Here is a 17,725-nt window from a genome sequence, read left to right as displayed (position 1 = left end):
GAAATCACTTCTTGTAATGTGTCTCTCATATTTTATAACAGCAGAGACTGGTCACCTCTATACCCTCAACACTAGCATATGACTTATATTTTAAAGAATGATTCTCTAGAGAAGGGTATACATTCCTGAAACTGGAATGTAATTTCTTGATAATAGGGTAGGTATATGTTTAACATCATTAGAAACTTAGAGTTTTTCAAAAATGGTTTTAATAACTTGCACTTCCTCTAGCAATGTTGTTATAAATTCTTGTTTGTCCACATCCTCACCAACACTTACTGTTATTAGTCTTTTTTTTTTGATATTCTAATGAATGTGAAGTGATATGTTGGTGAGTTAAATTGCATTTCCCTGATGACTGATGATGTTGAACACTTTCTCATATGCTTAAGAGCAATCCATATGCCTTGTGTTATATGTGTGTGAAGTAATATCCAAGTATTTTATCTCTTTTTTATTATCTTTTTCTAAATATATATTTGAGTGCATTCTTTATATAATCAGGGTAAGAGTCCTCTGTTGGATATATAAATTGTGGATATTTTCTCCCAGTCTTTGGCTTGTCTTTTCACTTATTTAGTGGTGTCTTTTGATGAGGAGAAGTTTTAAATTTTTGTAGAAGCTCAAATTAACAACTTTTTAATTAATGCCTTTCATATTCTACCTAAGAAATCTTTGCCTCCCTCAAAGTCATAAATATACTGTACATTTTATTGAGAAAATTTACAGTTGATTTTTACTTTCAGAAATGTGATCTATCTCACTTCTGTTGTCATATATGATGTAAAGTGGAGGGTCCAGGCACTTTTTCTTTATTTCAGAAATCTATGTTGACACCATTTTTTTAATTTAAATTTAATTGGCTAGCATATACTGTATTCTTAGTTTCAGAGGTAGAGTTCAGTGATTCATCAATCTTGTATAATAACCCAATACTCATCACATCAAGTGACCATTTATTGAATATGCCTTCGACCTTCCTTCCACATTGAACTGAATTAGTGCCTTTCTCAAAAATCAAGCTACTCTCTGGGCTCTCATAATTTGTTCCTTAATCTTTTAGCCTAAATACTACACTGCAAATATTGTGGCCTTATAATTAATAAGTCTTGAAATATATGTCATTTAATTTTCTCCTAAATTGTTTGGCTTTTCTAGGTTCATTACATTTCCATATAAGTTTATGATCAACTTGTCAACTTCTATCAAAAAAAAATCCTCCTGCAATTTTGATTGAAATTGTGTTCAATCTGTAGCTCAATTTGTAGAGAACAGATCTTAACAGTATTGAGTCTCTTGATCCATGAACATGGTATATTTCTCCTTTTATTTAGTTCTGCCTTAATTTCCTTCAGCAGTATTTTGTAGTTTTCAACATAAAACTCCTATACATGAAACTCTCATTACATTTAAACACCAAGTTTGTAATGTTTTTGATGTTTTTGTAAATGATACTTACTTAAATTTTTTATTTTCCTGATGTTTGTTACTAGAATACAGAAATGCACTTGACCTTGTATTTTTCAACCTTGTTAAGTTTACTTATTAGTTGTAGTAGTTTCTTTGTTTTTTCTCTGTGCATTATCATATGATCTGTGAATAAAGACACTATTATTTTTTTCCTCCAATCTGTATGCCTTTTATGTTTTGTACTAAGACCTCTATACATGAAATAAACAGTAAGAGAACAAATGTCTTGTTTTTGACAGAAATTATTTAATTTTTCACTGTCAAATATGTTAGCCATACAGTTTTTTGATAGATAGATAGATAGATAGATAGATAGATAGTTAGTTAGTTAGTTTGGGGTTTTTGTAGATACCCATTATTAGATTGAGTAAATTCCGTACTGTTTTTGTTTGCTGAGAGTGTTTACCATGAATAGGTTCTGAGTTTTAACAAATATTATAAAATTCTTTTTCTGCATCTCTTGGGATAATAGTGTGATTTTTTTCTTCTTTACTCTCTTACTGTGGTCAGTAACCAACTAGTTTTATATGTTGCCAGATTTGCCTTGCAAAAAAATATTTTAGGATATGTGAGTGTATGTGCATGAAAGCTGTTGGTCTTTTAATTTTTATCTTGCAATGGCTTCAGATTTTGGTATCAAGATTATGGTGGATCTATAAAACATATTAGGAAGTCCTCCCTCTTCTCACCTTTCTAAAGAACTTTGGTTAAAACTGAATTCTGCCTTTATTTCTATCTTAGGTGGTGGGAAGAATTCATTAGTAGGGCAGCCCCAGTGGCGCAGTGGTTTAGCACCACCTGCAGCCCAGGGTGTGATCCTGGAGACCCTGGATCGAGTCCCACGTCGGGCTCTCTGTATGATGCCTGCTTCTCCCTCTGCCTGTGTCTCTGCCTCTCTCTCTCTGTGTCTCTATGAATAAATAAATAAATAAAATTAAAAAAAAAAGAATTCATTAGTAAAATCATCTGCATCTGAAATTTTCTTTGAGGGAAAATTTTTAATTACAAGTTTAATTTTCTTAAAGAGATATGGGACTATCTAGATTGTTTATTTCTTCTTGAATCCATTTTGGAAAGTTGTGGTTTTTAAGAAATTGTGCCTGACTTGTAGAATTTATCAGATAATGTTGTTTATTATGTTCCCTATTACTTTAATGTCTGTAAGTTCTGTAGAAATATTCCCCTTATCATGCATGATATTGACAATTGTGTTTGCTCTTTTTTATTAAATGTTCTGTGAAGTGTTTACAAAGTTTGTTAATCTTCAAAAATCTGAAAGTATTCATTGTTATCTATTCATTTACTTTTGTTTCATTTACCTCTACTTATTTCCATCCCACTTCAGGCTTAATTTGTTTTAATTTTTCTAGTTTCTTAAGACAAATCATTGATTTTAAACCTTTTTTCTTTTCTGGTATAAGCTCTTAAAGCTATACATTTCTCTCTAAGCACTACAGATTTTGATATGTTGTATTTTCATAGTTGGTTCAAAATATTTTCTGATTTCCATTGTGAGATTTTTTTTTACACGTGAATTATTTACAAGTGTTTTGTTTAATTTCTATGGGGCATCTGAGTGGCTCAGTCAGTTAAGTGTCTGACTCTTGATTTTGACACAGGTCATGTTCTCAGGGTTGTGAGATCGAGCCCTTTGTTGGGCTCTGTGCTGGATGTGGAGCTGTTGGAATCCTCTCTCCCTCCCCCTCTGCCCTTCTCCCACCTCTTTCTCTGTCTCTCTTTGTGTCTATCAAAAAATGTTTGGGATGTTATACTTTTCATTATTCTTAATTTACTGTAGTCAGAAAACATACTCTCAGGCATATGAAAGAGTCTGGCCATAATGTAGTAACAGAGACTGAGTTTATCATGTTGCCATAAAACAACTTGAAAACTAGGCCATGTGTATGAAACAACTGGACAATAGGCAGCATAGGGCTGTGATTTCTGAAAGTAAGAAAACAGACAACAGGAACCCTCTAGTAGGCTCGCTGCCTACCTACCTGTACCATGTTTGCCAGATCAGTAGCGGCATACCAGCTACCATGGGGTGTGCTATCTTGCTCAGGCAATGAAACCACATTTGGTTGAGCGCTGCAGTTGGAGTCACCACCTACTTAAGCTCATGATAATCTGTCATCTCCAAGATCCATCTCTCTTCTGCACAAGTATGAGAGTTGAATGGGATGTGGGATCACAACCCTTGCATCTTCAGGGTCTTTGGTGGAGGCACTAATCTCTGCAATCCCTTCAGGGATGTGATATTTCTTTGATTTACTATTTTCTAGGTAAAGGCAATTCCAATGCCTTCCATTTGGCTTTTTCCACCGTAACAGTCAGGGAACTATTGTGAGGATTCTGCTATCTGTTAAGTATGTCTTTCACAATGATGCATTCTGAGACTAGGTCCCCAGACCCTGTGGAACCACAGCAAAACAGACCCGAGCTAAAAGTGCACTCATCATCTGACCTCCATAAGTCCCTACTTTGATTGGAGGGCTGGGCCACAGTGACATTTTGGATCGCCTAAAATCAGAGTCAGTTCAGAGCCAGTGGTCTGATTATTTCCTTCTCCCCAGTATACACTTAGTCTGGTAAAAGGCTAACCTTTTGGGAAAAGCTAGGAAAAAGAGATTTATAGTTTTCATTTTTATGGTGTATTTTAGGATCCTTCCTCAAGAGGACCCAGCCTCTCCTTCATTGAGGGGATTCTGAGTCTGTAAACTGGCACATGTCTGGGAATTGATTGAGGTTCCAGAATGCTGTTTTTATGATTCAAGTTAGAGTTTTGTTCACTTGGCTTAGAACTTTCCTGCCTATGCAGATCAAATAAAAATTTAGAAGGCTTGATAGGAATTGATATAGGATAGATCTTTGATGGCCTTTTCAATTTTTTTTTATGAGTGGTTCTCTGCAGCTTTTTCTATGAGGTTTTTTATTTAAACTATTTTCCTAGAAAATTGTGTATTGTCAAATTTTCACTTGTCAGAAGTGTATATAGTAATGTTTTTACAAGTACTTTTTATTTATTTATTTTAATTATTTATTTATTTATGATAGTCACACAGAGAGAGAGAGAGAGAGAGAGGCAGAGACACAGGCAGAGGGAGAAGCAGGCTCCATGCACCGGGAGCCTGATGTGGGATTCGATCCCGGGTCTCCAGGATCGCGCCCTGGGCCAAAGGCAGGCGCTAAACCGCTGCGCCACCCAGGGATCTCTACAAGTACTTTTTAGAAACCTCTTATTCAGATGCTTTTCTCACTGCTAACTTGTTTCAGTCCTTTCTAAATAAATAAATAAATAAATAAATAAATAAATAAATAAATAATGAAATTTGATAGTTATATACTTTATTTTTTCAAAGAATAGCTTTTGGTTTTAGTTACCTCTTTTATTCTTTTCAGTTGATCACTTCTGCATTTGTCTTAACTAATTCTTTTTTTGATATAAATACTTCAGATCTTTTCTAGATTCTTGACTGTTTATTAGCTCATTTAGTTAGACTTATTAACAAGCATCTAAAATTGTCTTCTTATGGTTTTAACTTTGGTCCTATATATTTTGGAATCTGTGCTCTCATGGTCATTAATTTGTTTTCAGTTGTTGAAGTTCATGCTGTTTATTAAGTAGCTAGGTCAGGATTCAAAGCCAGACAGGCTGTCTCCATGAAGTAAGCTCTCCGCCTTATTTAATAGATCCTTGAACAGCATAGATTTGAGCTGTGTAGGTCCACTTAAATGCAGATTTTTTTTATACAGTACTGTAAATGTATTTTCCTTGTGGAATTTATTTAGAGAGAGAGCACGCAAGCAAGTGGGGAGAGGGGCAGAGGGAGGAGAGAGAGAGAATCTTAAGCAGGTTCCATATCCAGTGTGCAGTGTGGAGCTCAACACGTGGCTCCATCTCATGACCCTGAGATCATGACCTGAGCCAAAATCAAGAGTTGGGCGTTTAACTGACTTGAGCCATTCAGGTGCTCCCCCCTTATTAAATTTTTAATAAGGCTTTTTTTTTTCTCTACCTTACTTTATTGTAAGAATACAAAATATAGGGCAGCCCAGGTGGCTTAGCGGTTTAGCGCCGCCTCCGGCCCAGGGCCTGATCCTGGAGACCCGGGATCAAGTCCCACATCAGGTTCCCTGCATGGAGCCTGCTTCTCCCTCTGCCTGTGTCTTTGCCCTCCCCCCATGAATAAATAAATAACATATTTTTAGAAAAATATTAAGGATATAAAATATAATACATGTAACATACAAAATATGTGCTCATCAACTGTTTAGGTTGTTGGTAAGGCTGCCTGTCAATGGCAGGCTATAGTTCAGTTTTGAAGGAGTCAAAGTTACACATGAAGGCTCAGCACCTCTAACTCCTGTGTTGTTCAAAAGTCAACTGTAATGTCTTATTGTAGCCCAGGGTGAGTGAACTTAGATGATTTGTTCAGGATCATTAATTGAAATAGTTCATTAAGAATTACAACAAAATCAATTTTTTTTTCAAACTCCTCAGAAACCTTTGTAATATCTGATCACCAGAATTCCATTGACAATACCCTTAGCTTTTTAGGGGCATAGACAGTAAAGATAACTAGGAGCCAGAAGGCCCAAAGTGATTTTGTGTGTTGGCTAGACATTTCTTCTGCTGGTCTCCTATGGGGTCAGGCATATATCCATTGGGGTGCCTTGATTTTCCTGTTAAGTGACCAGCTTGGACTAACTCATGAGGCAGCTGGATTCAAAGAGTCCTTGTCAGTGACTTTTTAAAAACAGCTTTATTGAGGTATGTTTTACTCCATTCAAATGTACAGTGCAACTTTAGGAACTTTATCAAGTGATGTAACCATCACACCATAAATCAGCTTTAGAACGTTTTAATCCTTCTAGTAATATCCCTTAAAGTCATTTACAGTAAACACCTCTTTCTATCCCCTACCAGAGACAATCATTATTCTACTTTCTATCTCTATAAATTTGCTTTTTCTGCACATGTCACTTAAATGGAATTGTCAATATGTGATCTCTTGTCCAACTTCTTTCATTCAGCTCCCTCATTGAGATTACTCCATAAGATCACATCCCTCAGTAGTTTGTTCCTTTTGATGCTGAGAGATGCTCCATTGTATGGATGGGCTTTAATAGGTCTATAATTTGTTTTGAAACATTTTTGATCCAGGTTTGATATCAGTGGGTCACACTGAGCCCTTAATACTCTGCTTTTTGGATTAAGACTTTTTTGATGGCCTAATATATTGTTTGTCCTTTAGTGTTCCTTGGAAATTTTTAAAGAATGTGCCATATCTGTTTATTTTTTATTTTTTTAATATAATAAGCCAAACCTGGGTACCTTGTCTAATATAATCTATTACTTAGCTGTCAGTTTATGCATTTACAAAAGTTATTCAAATGTTCTACCAGTTTTATCAGCCCTCTTATGTTAGAATCTCTGATTATAATTGCCTTTTTGTCAAATTCTTGATTTTCTAATAGTTTTTTAAACGTAATACCAAGTATGATAATAGTTCGATATTTATCTCTCTTCTAGTTTGCACATCCTTGAGAGATGCAGGCTACTGCAGTGGTGGAGATAACTTCTGGTAAAGGCTCCCAATACAATGGAGAAAACATCCAGAAAGGTGAGGGGCCAGGCCAGTGGACTTTATTCTGGTTGGAGAGAGGTACTAAATGGATTTGGTACCTAGTTACTTCCCCCTCCAACATTGCTATTTTCTAAACCTTCCTCCTAGTTAGGTGATAAGAGTCAGTGTATTTTGAATTGGGCAAACTCACTCCAGTGATTTCTGGTGAATATGGGCAGCCTACACGGGATTTCTTGGGTAAATGGAGATGTAGGGAAGAAAAGGTGAGCGAGAAGAGCAGGTTTCTCTATTCAGCCAGGACTTTAGGAACTGGCATGTACGGTAGCCTCCAGGGTGCTAAGTGGAAGATGGGCACGTTGGCCTCTGCTACCCAAATTGTAGATGTTTTATCTTCACACAAATCTGAAATTTCTTTCTCTGTGGTAATGGTAGATGAGAAGACACAAACTAACAAGAGCATGGAAAGCAAGATGACTGAGTTTTCTGTGCTTATGAATATATAGGATTTTTTAAAAGATTTTATTTATTCATGAGAGACACAGAGAGAGAGAGAGAGAGAGAGAGGCAGAGACACAGGCAGAGGGAGAAGCAGGCTCCATGCGGGGAGCCCAACATGGGACTAGACCCGGGGTCTCCAGGATCAGGCCCCTGGGCTGAAGGCGGCACTAAACTGCTGAGCCACCTGGGCTGCCCTGAATATATATGATTTTAACACACACAGAATTAGAATAAAATATGGAAGAATACTTTTATAAATCTGTGGTAGAGAAGACCAGAGAGACAAAACCCGGAAGTCAGAGAAGAAATGACTGATCCACTTGACTAATCTTTAAAAACCATGGTGTGGGGCAGCCCGGGTAGCTCAGCAGTTTAGTGCTGCCTTCAGCCCAGGGCCTGATCCTGGAGACCCAGGATCGAGTCCCACATCAGGCTCTCCGCATGGAACCTGCTTCTCCCTCTGCCTGTGTCTCTGCCTCTCTCTCTCTCCTCTCTGTGTATTCTCATGAATAAATAAAATCTTCAAAAAAGAAAAAAAACATGGTGTGATAAGATTTTGGGCTCCCCGCAGGCAGCCTACTTCTCCCCCTGCCTGTGTCTCTGCCTCTCTCTCTGTGTGTCTCATGAGTAAATAAATGAAATCTTAAAAAAAAAAAAAAAAAAGATAAGCAGTAAACTAGGGAAAAAGTCACTAGTATTTTAAATATGAAAAACAAAGAATTAGTATCCAGAATTAGAATCCCGTTTGTTATGTAACAAACTCCTATACAAATCCCTAAGAAAAATAGTTGAATTTTAAAGTGAAGCTGGGGCAGCCCCAGTGGCTCAGCGGTTTAGCACTGTCTTCAGCCCAGGGCGTGATCCTGGAGACCAGGGATCAAGTCCCATGTTGGGTTCCCTGCGTGGAGCCTGCTTTTCCCTCTGCCTCTCTCTCTCTAATAAATAAATAAAATCTTTTAAAAAATAAATTAATAAAAGTAAAGCTGACACTGCTAGCCTTAGCTCCAACCCCGTATTTTTAACAGTTTATCAGATATTCACATGTGAGTGTTTATCTTTGACCTCAGACTCCACTTGCTTGGAACCAACACCTCATTATCTCCTCCCTCACCTACTTTGCTCTCCCTCTACTCTTCTTCATGAAGTGCCTATCTCTTTAGCTTCACATATTCCCTTTCCACTGTAATACCAAGTTGTAAACTTAGCTGATTGTGATCAGCTTTTTTTTAAAGGATTTTATTTATTTATTCATACATTGGTCGTAGAGTAGTTACTGTTCTGTAAAATTTTTAGTCACAGTCACTTCTGTGTATATACTGGATCTTGATATAAAATGGTTCTGATTATGTTCTTAGTCCAAAAATTTTGAAAGCCATTCTCTTTCCATGGTCTCCCATTCCTAATCAGCTACTGAGTCTTGTCAGTTATGGTGCTTTTCTACCTGTCCCTGCTTCTTGTCCCTCTTCTGTACTCAGTCTCCCCTTCCAGCCTTTATTCTGGGGCATATAAACTTACTCCACTTCCATGACTATCCTTTCAAGAAGCTTTCAGTAGTTATTGTCTTGGAGTAACAGCCAAACTCTTAACACATCATAATGTTCATAGCTCCTGTCATTTCCTTTGAGCTGTTTTACTCCAGCATAGTTTACAATTTACTGAACATTCTATCTTTTTTCATGTAGCTAATTTTCTATGTGTATGCTATTTGATTTGCTTAGAATAACTATTTTGTTTCAAAACACTTTTTAAATATAGTTTTCTCTGAGGTTTGTTTCTCCTTCTCAAGCTCATTACCTCCTCATTAACACAACTCTGTCAGCACTCTTCAACTGTATTGTACTTAAGTGTCCTTTTCTTATCTGTGACCCTTATGAAAGCTGTAAGTGTTGGGGTGCAGTGCCTGTCTTCTTTCCTTTGTCTCTGCAGTGCCTAAGGCTGTCATTAGGAGGCACCCAAAGATTACAGAGTAGCTGCCTTATAGTTAACACCTTGCCATTGAAAGAGTTCAAGAAGAATCTTGGCTATTATCTTAGTCAATGGGGATACCATAACAAAATACCATAGACTGGGTGGCTTAAACAACATATGTTCATTTATTCACAGTTCTGGAGGCTAGAAGTCCAGATTAGGGTGCCACCATGGTCCGGCTCTCTTCCTGGCTTGTGGATGGCTACCTTCTTGCAGTATTCTCACATGATGGAAAGAGAGAGTAAGCTCTCTGGCATTTATCCCATCTTGAGGCACTTAGCCCATCCTGAAGACCCCATCCCCATGACCTTATCTAGCCCTGATTATCTCTCGAAGGCCCCATCTCTGGTTATTGTCACACTGGGAGTTAAGGCTTTGACATAGAAATTTTGAGGGGGACAAAATTTAGTCCATAGTAGCAACCATAAGGGATATTTGTCATGCATAGTGTAAATCTATTCCTATATTGGGAAGAACTTTGATTAGATCATGTCTCAGGTCTTTTCTAATGTTTAGCTTCTGTAATGTTAATGCTGTCAACATTTTCTTTTTTTTTTAACCAGATGAGCCTTCTGATCCTAAGAAAGAAAATTTATCTTCCAATGGTTGTAATGAAGCCAAATTGACTTTTCTCGATGATGACTGGGATTCCTTGGTACTAGAACAAATAACTAATGACAAAGACGTCAACAGTACTGAGCAAATGGATTTATTGAAGCCATCTTGTACTGGGACTCCAGATCCTGACAGAGACAGTAGTCTCTCTCAGGCTAGTGGGTTCAAGGATAGTATTGACTGTGCTTTCTTGAATGAAACATATTCTATACATTATTCAGAGTCAAAACTAAGTGAAAGTCTTATTCCTTTAAATTCAGAATTAGATTCTGAAGTGCAGAAAAGAGAAGAGGTGTTTTTTGATATTTTGGAATATCAAGGTAATAGTATAATTGGCTTGGAAAGAACCTATAAGATTTCAGACAATGATTATAAAGAAACTGCTGAAGATGTGCAAAAGCATGATACAGATGAAGACTCACAGCAGGAATATCACAGTGTGGAAGAGCAAGAATACACAAGTACCCACTTATCTTTTGACCAAACAAAAGCATTGAACATACCTAATCTGGAAACTGTTGGATTTAAAAATTCAGGTTATGAATTTGAATGTGCTAGCAATCTAGAAGGTAATCATGTTAAATTGGAAAGTAATTCTAGCATCTCTTTAGATTCAGTTGATGCTTATGGACAAGAAGATGCACCTCATGGCTCCAAGTTTCAGAATTCCATTGTGTTAAGAGAATATCACGAACCAAAGCATGAAATGTATAAGGAACAAGAGACAAGTTTAATGTACCACACAGTCTTTGATGAAATCGTACTACGAAGTAGTCCCCTTGAGAGCCAGGAATCTCAGTCTCAGAATAGTTTCTTAAACCCTCAAAAAACATTAAAAACTAAAACGTATACTGGCAAAATGAAATGTCAAATAATTGAAAGTAAAGATCGTTGTGGGAATGCAATTGTTGAGAACAAAAAGTCACACCACCTTGAAAATTCTAGCACACTACAACAAGACAAAGCTTTACAGATGTTACTCCAACCTTGTAAAGATTGTCAAACTTCCTGGACCTCTGTTTTTGATGACTCAGTAATTTCTGCCTGTGGAAATTCACACTGTAAAAGCTTACAAAATGCCCCTAACCCAGCCTTAGATTTTTCTGTTACTCTCCCGAGGATTGCAGTCAAAGATAACCAGACAATAGAAGATAGCTCCCTGAAGGTTGCTAATGGCAGTAGCACAAATAAAGCTTGCTTTCACAATATAGAAGGGACACATCCCAAATTAGTGACAGACGCAGCAAACGGTACAGTCACGGTCAATCAGACAGTGGATGTTAGCACTGATTTTAGGGCTTGTTTCACAACCAGCAGGGCAACAAGTGCAAGATCTTCTGTAGCATCTACGTCAAGCAACACAGAGATAACAATGATGAACAAAAAACGGCCTGGTGAATGGCCCAGTGAGAAACAGAGAAGTGTTGCTTGTAATACAGATTGGTCATACAGTCAGAATAATGAAGATGCACCAGGGACTGTGACAAAATCTCTCTCCGTTGACAGTTCAAAACCTAATGGAAATTTTCTAAATAAGGTAAAGCCAAATGCTTTGGTTTGTTGAATTAAAACAGGGGCTTCTAAGGCTTTTGTGAGAAGATGCTGGATGAGGGGAAAGTGAATAGATTGCTACCAAACTCTGTCCTTCTTTGGTGGCAGCTATTGCCACCAAGTCAATTAGAAATTGGGCTTTAAATTTTACCATTTTGGAACTCCAGATACAACATGTGTTTGCCATCTATTACAAATTTCATTTTAAATCATGTTTTCCAGGATTCCCTGGAATTAAGAAAAGCATCTGCTATCACAGACTTAAAGAAACATCCTGAAACGTAAGTCAGATGCAGAAACTTGCAGATACACATGTGGAAAAAAAATCAAAACCGTAGTTTGCTTTATGTAGAGTGTTTAGCCATATGGAATAAAACTAAAAGGGACTTAAAGAGATCATCTGCTTCAGCCATTTGCCTTCCAACAAATAAATATTAGGCTAATGTATAATATTAAAGCTTTTCAATTATTAAGATTCAATCTCAATAATTCCTTCAGAAACTCATGTATGTATCCAACCCAAATCTATACTGATCTCTACTCCATTTTCCATAATTTGATCCCCTTGTAGACCAAAACAAAATAGCATCTTTAGAAAACTTACATATTTGGAGAAGTAAATAGCTACTTTCACTGGAGTACTTTAATCTTGATTTTACTTCATTGTGTAATTTACCCTGCATCCATGGAGAACCTAGCCAAATTAGTATTCATGCTCTGAGGCCATTTACTTTTTCCTTCACTCATTCTTTATTCTCCTGATGAGTTTAATCTGGTATCCAGTCCTGTAAAATTAAGTAGAAGAGCTGATTTCCCATGGCTGAAGTGTTGAGAATATCTAGAAATGGCAACTAGTAGCAAGGGAAGAACTACTAACCAACAGCTATTAACATTCAAGGAATAATAGTGATTTGAGTCTTTTTGATATATTAACAGTGAAACATTTGCTTGTAATAAGGACAGTTAAGAAACACGTATGTACATTTTCTATTAAAGAGATAATGCAGGGGATGTGGGTGGCTCAGTCGGTTAAGCATCTGACTCTTGGTTTCAGTTCAGGTCATGATCTCAGGGTTATGAGCTCCAGCCCGGTGTTGGCTGGTACCCATCGCAGAGTCTACTTGAGATTCTCTGTCTATCCCCCTCCGCCCCTCTCCCCCTGACTCACAATTCTGCATGCATGTGTGTTCTCTCTCTCTCAAATAAGTAAATAAATAAAATCTTTAAAAAAGAGAGAGAATACATTTAAGTGCCGTATCTATCCAGAACACTTATAACTTTAAAATATGTTGGCCAAAGCTTGATTTATGTTGAAAATCTGTTGATTATGGATAAAGTTGATTCTGTACTTCAGAATCCTTTTCTGAGGGGATCCCTGGGTGGCTCAGTGGTTTAGCACCTGCCTTTGGCCCAGGGCGCAATCCTGGAGTCCCGGGATCGAGTCCCGCGTCGGGCTCCTGGCATGGAGCCTGCTTCTCCCTCTGCCCGTGTCTCTGCCTCTCTCTCTGCCTCTCTCTCTCTCTCTCTCTCTCTCTCTCTGTGTCTATCATAAATCAATCAATCTTTAAAAAAAAAGAATCCTTTTCTGATAAAAGAAAGTATAAATTGGAAATTGTTTTACTTCCTTGACTTCTAGAAAGAAATATTTACCTTTGACTTGACATCCTTATTTTCTGAGGATGTAATATGTTCCTACAGCCCTTCCATCTTAGTAGAAATTGATTTAAACTTGACAGGAAAGTGTAAGAAATTTAAAATCTCTTTGAGAGGCATGTCATGAACAGAGAAAAATATTTGGAATCTTACCTAATCCAGTCTTTTATTTTAAAGGGAATGTCGACTTTCTAAAGAGCCGGAGAAGAATTTGCCATCAAATTGCTGTCAGAAACTCATGCAGAGAGCCATCAAAGCAGAGTTGCACCTCTTAAATGTTCACTATCAGATGTGTCACCGCCACTGCACTGATATTTACAGGCTTGTAGTGGAAAACAGGGCAGGGGTCAATAGGTGACTGTTAATTTGAAACCTCTATCTTCTTAGAAAGTTATTACAAGCTTTAAATTTATACCAATTTAAATTTAAATTTAAAATTTATTGATTTTTATTTTTAAGAGGCAAAGTGAGGGGTAGATTGTTAACTGGGTTTGTTAACTGACACAGGAGATTTTAATTCCATGGGGAGGCAGCAAGATGTGTTGGGATGGTGAATCCAGTGGAAAGATCGACAGGGCATTTCCAATGTGGTTGGAGTCCGTTGCAGAGTTGGCATGACATCCTGGCGCATTCTCTCCAGCTTCTATGCTGAGGGCTGCTTCTGCTGCCCCGAGAAGAATGTTTTCTTTTACTAAACATGTCTTTTTTTTTTTTTTTACTAAACATTTCAAAGAAAAAAATCTGTAAAGACCTGGTAGAGTCAGAATTCAGCGTGTAGTACGATGTAGTATAATGTAATATAATATAATGTAACATAATGCATAATGTGTTAAGTGGATGACTTGTGCCTAAGGAGTTTTGTAAACTTGACTTTTGAACAGATATTTACCAAGTAATTCTACTAAGAAGGAATTAGCACCAGCACTGCTGTCTGTTTTGGGAGATTTAAAGGTTAGATATGAGAGTTTAAAAGAAAAGATAAACAAAGGCATGCCTCTGGAAGAGCTGCCCCCACTGGCCGTGGAGTCAAAGTTATTATCAACCTTGTCTGCGTTTGCTTCCACGGTACGTGTGTGTGTTTTAGAATTAAAATATTACTCTATTTACACAGAATGCATTTTTAACTAAAGGATTTGTCTTCCCTTTTCTCTCTTTAAAGCTAACGAAAGAAGAATCACATGTGTAAGTTATGGTTTCATCTAATGTAGAATTCATTAGCTCTTAAAAATTGCTTTATTTAGTTAACTTTAAATTTTCTGTTGGTCCTTTTTCAGAACATTGATAAGCTATTTAATGAAACATTTGTCTGTTTAGCTTTTCAGGAGCAGATCCTGAACTAGGTAATCCAAGTACATGTGATGCTGACGTCTCTTCAAGCATAAAAAAGACACTCCCTCAAGTGAGATTTTTTTTAAAAGTAGTTCATTGGTATAAATATGTAATTTTATGGCTTTAAGTAAACCGTAAGTTTCAGAGGCTCTCACATCTTTCTTTCCACTCAGCTGGCTTTGTGTACTACCATTTGAGGGATACAAGTGGTTAGAAGGAACATGTCCTGATCAAACAGTGGACAGTGGTCTATGTTCAGTAGGGTGACCCATCAAACCAGGAGACTTCTGAGGATGACAGGCCGTGACATTAATGACTCACCATGACAGTAGGTATAGACCTGAACTGTCTAAGGCAGCCATGACCTAGGGCCACCAACATGCTGATCCAGTGTGCTTAAAGCTTGTCAATCGTTATCTGTATCTCCTGAGGTAAAGAAATACGTCATTCATTTTGGACAAAGGTTTAATTCTTTCTTTATTGAAATGACAAAAATTTTAAATGCCTCTCATAGGTAGCTGTTCTTGGTCTCTCTTGTCACCCTCTAAGGAATTGTGTGTCCAGTGACAGTCTGTGTGAGGACACTGCAGATTGTGAAGTGGTATAGAAACACAGGTTATATCCCATTCTGAGGTGAGACCGTGCAGTAGAAAAGCTGAAGTTTGTTTCTGTTTTCTGATTTTGGCCTCAACCCTGAGTTTATACCATTGGAGTAGTCTTAAATAATAAGATGCATTTCAAATATACTTTTCAATTAATACATGATTAAAAGTCAATTATTTTAGCAAATCATGTATTCCATCGTCCTACATGTTTAAAAAAAAATCTGTTATCCACAAAGATGTAACAGATCTAAAACCAGATTTTTATATTCTCACATTTCTTACATAATTTGCTAAAACTTGTTCATTTAATAGTATGTAATGTTCTGGAGGATTTTTTTCATCATTCTAAGGTAATAATGAGATAGATAACCTGCTTATTGGGGGAGACCAATTATTTCTAAAAGTACAAGATGCACATACAACAATTTTTATATAATCTTAGTTTGGGCTCTAAAACAAAACCTATTATAATTTAGGATGAAATTTTGACATCTGTCTCATTAAATTAGCAGATGATGTGTGAATACCAGTATAGTATAGGGTAATGTTGCTACATTTCAACTACTTGTGTACCATCTTCACAATTTCCTATAGCCATATATTACTTATAACATTATTTGCTTTGTAATTTTCTTTTAAAAAAAAGATTTATTTCATTTATTTTAGAGAGAGTGCACTGGAGTGGAGGATGGGGGTGGGGCAGAGGGAGAGAGAGAATCTCAAGCAGACTCCCTGCTGAATGTGGAGCCTGACACAGGCTCAGTCCCGTGACCCTGAGATTGTGACCTGAGCCAAAATCAAGAGCCAGACACTCAACTGACTGAATTCTCCAGGCACCCCTAAATGATTCTCCTTTTTAAATTATGTGTAAAAAGTATTACATATGGGAAAAAATGCTACTTTTTATAAATAAAAGGTATATATAAGCACACATTAAATATATTACTCTTAATTGTTAGGTATATTATTGTTAGTTGTTAAGTGAAAAATACTTATATGTACACTTCTGAAAATCATCTTAAGTACTTCCGGAGTGTATGTGTGCCACACTCTGCTAAAAATATAGTGTTGCATACAGTCACTGTACACAGGCCAGGTTCGAATCCTTATTCTCATTAGTCTACTGAATTTGGGAAACCTACGTATAATTAGTAGAAGAATCATAAATTGAAATATCAGAAACTTGGTACTTCTGGAAATGAGACCTTAAATCAGCCTAAAAGAAAAATAAAAGCTTGTGAAAGGAAGAAAAATAAAAAATATCAAAATGTGAACAATTAATACATTTTAGAATGAAATTCAGAAAATAAGTCCTGGCATACCTCAGATACTGAAGAGCAGAGACCACCAACATGTATCAAATACCCTTTATCTTTTCGTAAAGGTTCAATATTCTTCATTTCTGCTTGTAGACAAATATAATGTGGCTGACATAAAGGAAAGGAGCAAGTTATTCACTTCGAGTTGCTCACCTACAGAGAATGATTTTGCTCTCGTTGCCTTCATTGTTGTGAGGACTGAACAATGTAGTGAAGAGTGCCTGCCACAGAGTAACAGTGCAGTAACTGTTGGTTCGTGTTTACTGTTGTTGTTTTTATTTTAATCCTCAGATGTCCTTACTGTCTGACAAGAGTCCTCCTAAACAGGATGCATCACCCAAGGAAGATGGTTTAAAAAATGGTGACATAAATATAGACTTTAGTCAGCTGAAACTCGATGACAAAGGTCAGTGTGAAGATATAAGTCCTGTGTCATTGCCCAAAAACAAATAGCAAAGTTTAAAATAGTCCTAGTGCCCAGTGATTAAATCAAATATTTTTAATTGACTGGATGGCATCATTCTGATTATGAATGTTAAGTATGTTCTTACTATATCTACTTAACGTCTATAAGATTACTTAATATATTTGGTAATGTTAAATAATAATACAGATTTATTCTTCTGGTTCATGTTTTCCAATATAAAAATTCTTCCTCTGTCCAGTTTGTATCTATGTAAATTATCCTTTGTTTTCACTTAGTCCTCTATGGAAAGAGATTATAATCATTCCCCAAAAATTATTAATTTGGCTTTTAATGAAATAGAGATACAGTACTGATGAATCCCTTTTTAAAGGTGTTTACTATTATTCTGTGTATAAAAATGTGTCTCTTCATCAGTAAAGGATAATTTAAAAATCAGAAAAGTAAGGCTTATAATAAGCTAGGAATCTGTTTATTAAAACTGAGAAGCAGATTACTCATAATAGTATTTTTTATTCAGGGAGTAGCAAAAAAAAACCCTTCTCAAAGAATCTTTATGCTTAGTTTATACTTGGCTGATATTTATTTCTACATAAAACTAGTAATTGTCATCATAGTGATTCATTCTGAGAAGCTTTTTAGATAATTTCTCAGAGAGTATAATTTCTCAGAGAGTAACATGGTACATAATTTACAGCTACT

General features: G+C 36.6%; 1 protein-coding gene across 1 annotated transcript in view; it reads left to right on the top strand.

Annotated features, from left to right (window-relative positions):
* Positions 1-17,725, top strand: part of RBM44 (RNA binding motif protein 44) — a 39,494-nt gene that overhangs the window by 3,716 nt on the left and 18,053 nt on the right. Inside the window, exons 2-9 of the mRNA XM_072719039.1 lie at positions 7,007-7,097; positions 10,091-11,679; positions 11,916-11,974; positions 13,524-13,700; positions 14,228-14,411; positions 14,506-14,528; positions 14,661-14,745; positions 16,891-17,005. Coding sequence (XP_072575140.1) covers positions 7,025-7,097; positions 10,091-11,679; positions 11,916-11,974; positions 13,524-13,700; positions 14,228-14,411; positions 14,506-14,528; positions 14,661-14,745; positions 16,891-17,005 — 2,305 coding nt within the window. The 5' untranslated portion in view covers positions 7,007-7,024. The remainder of the gene's footprint in view (positions 1-7,006; positions 7,098-10,090; positions 11,680-11,915; positions 11,975-13,523; positions 13,701-14,227; positions 14,412-14,505; positions 14,529-14,660; positions 14,746-16,890; positions 17,006-17,725) is intronic.

Source organism: Vulpes vulpes, chromosome 9 (genome assembly GCF_048418805.1).
Source record: "Vulpes vulpes isolate BD-2025 chromosome 9, VulVul3, whole genome shotgun sequence".
Taxonomy (NCBI): Eukaryota; Metazoa; Chordata; class Mammalia; order Carnivora; family Canidae; genus Vulpes; species Vulpes vulpes.
Note: the sequence above shows the minus strand (reverse complement) of the source record. Positions and strands in the feature narration are given on the sequence as shown.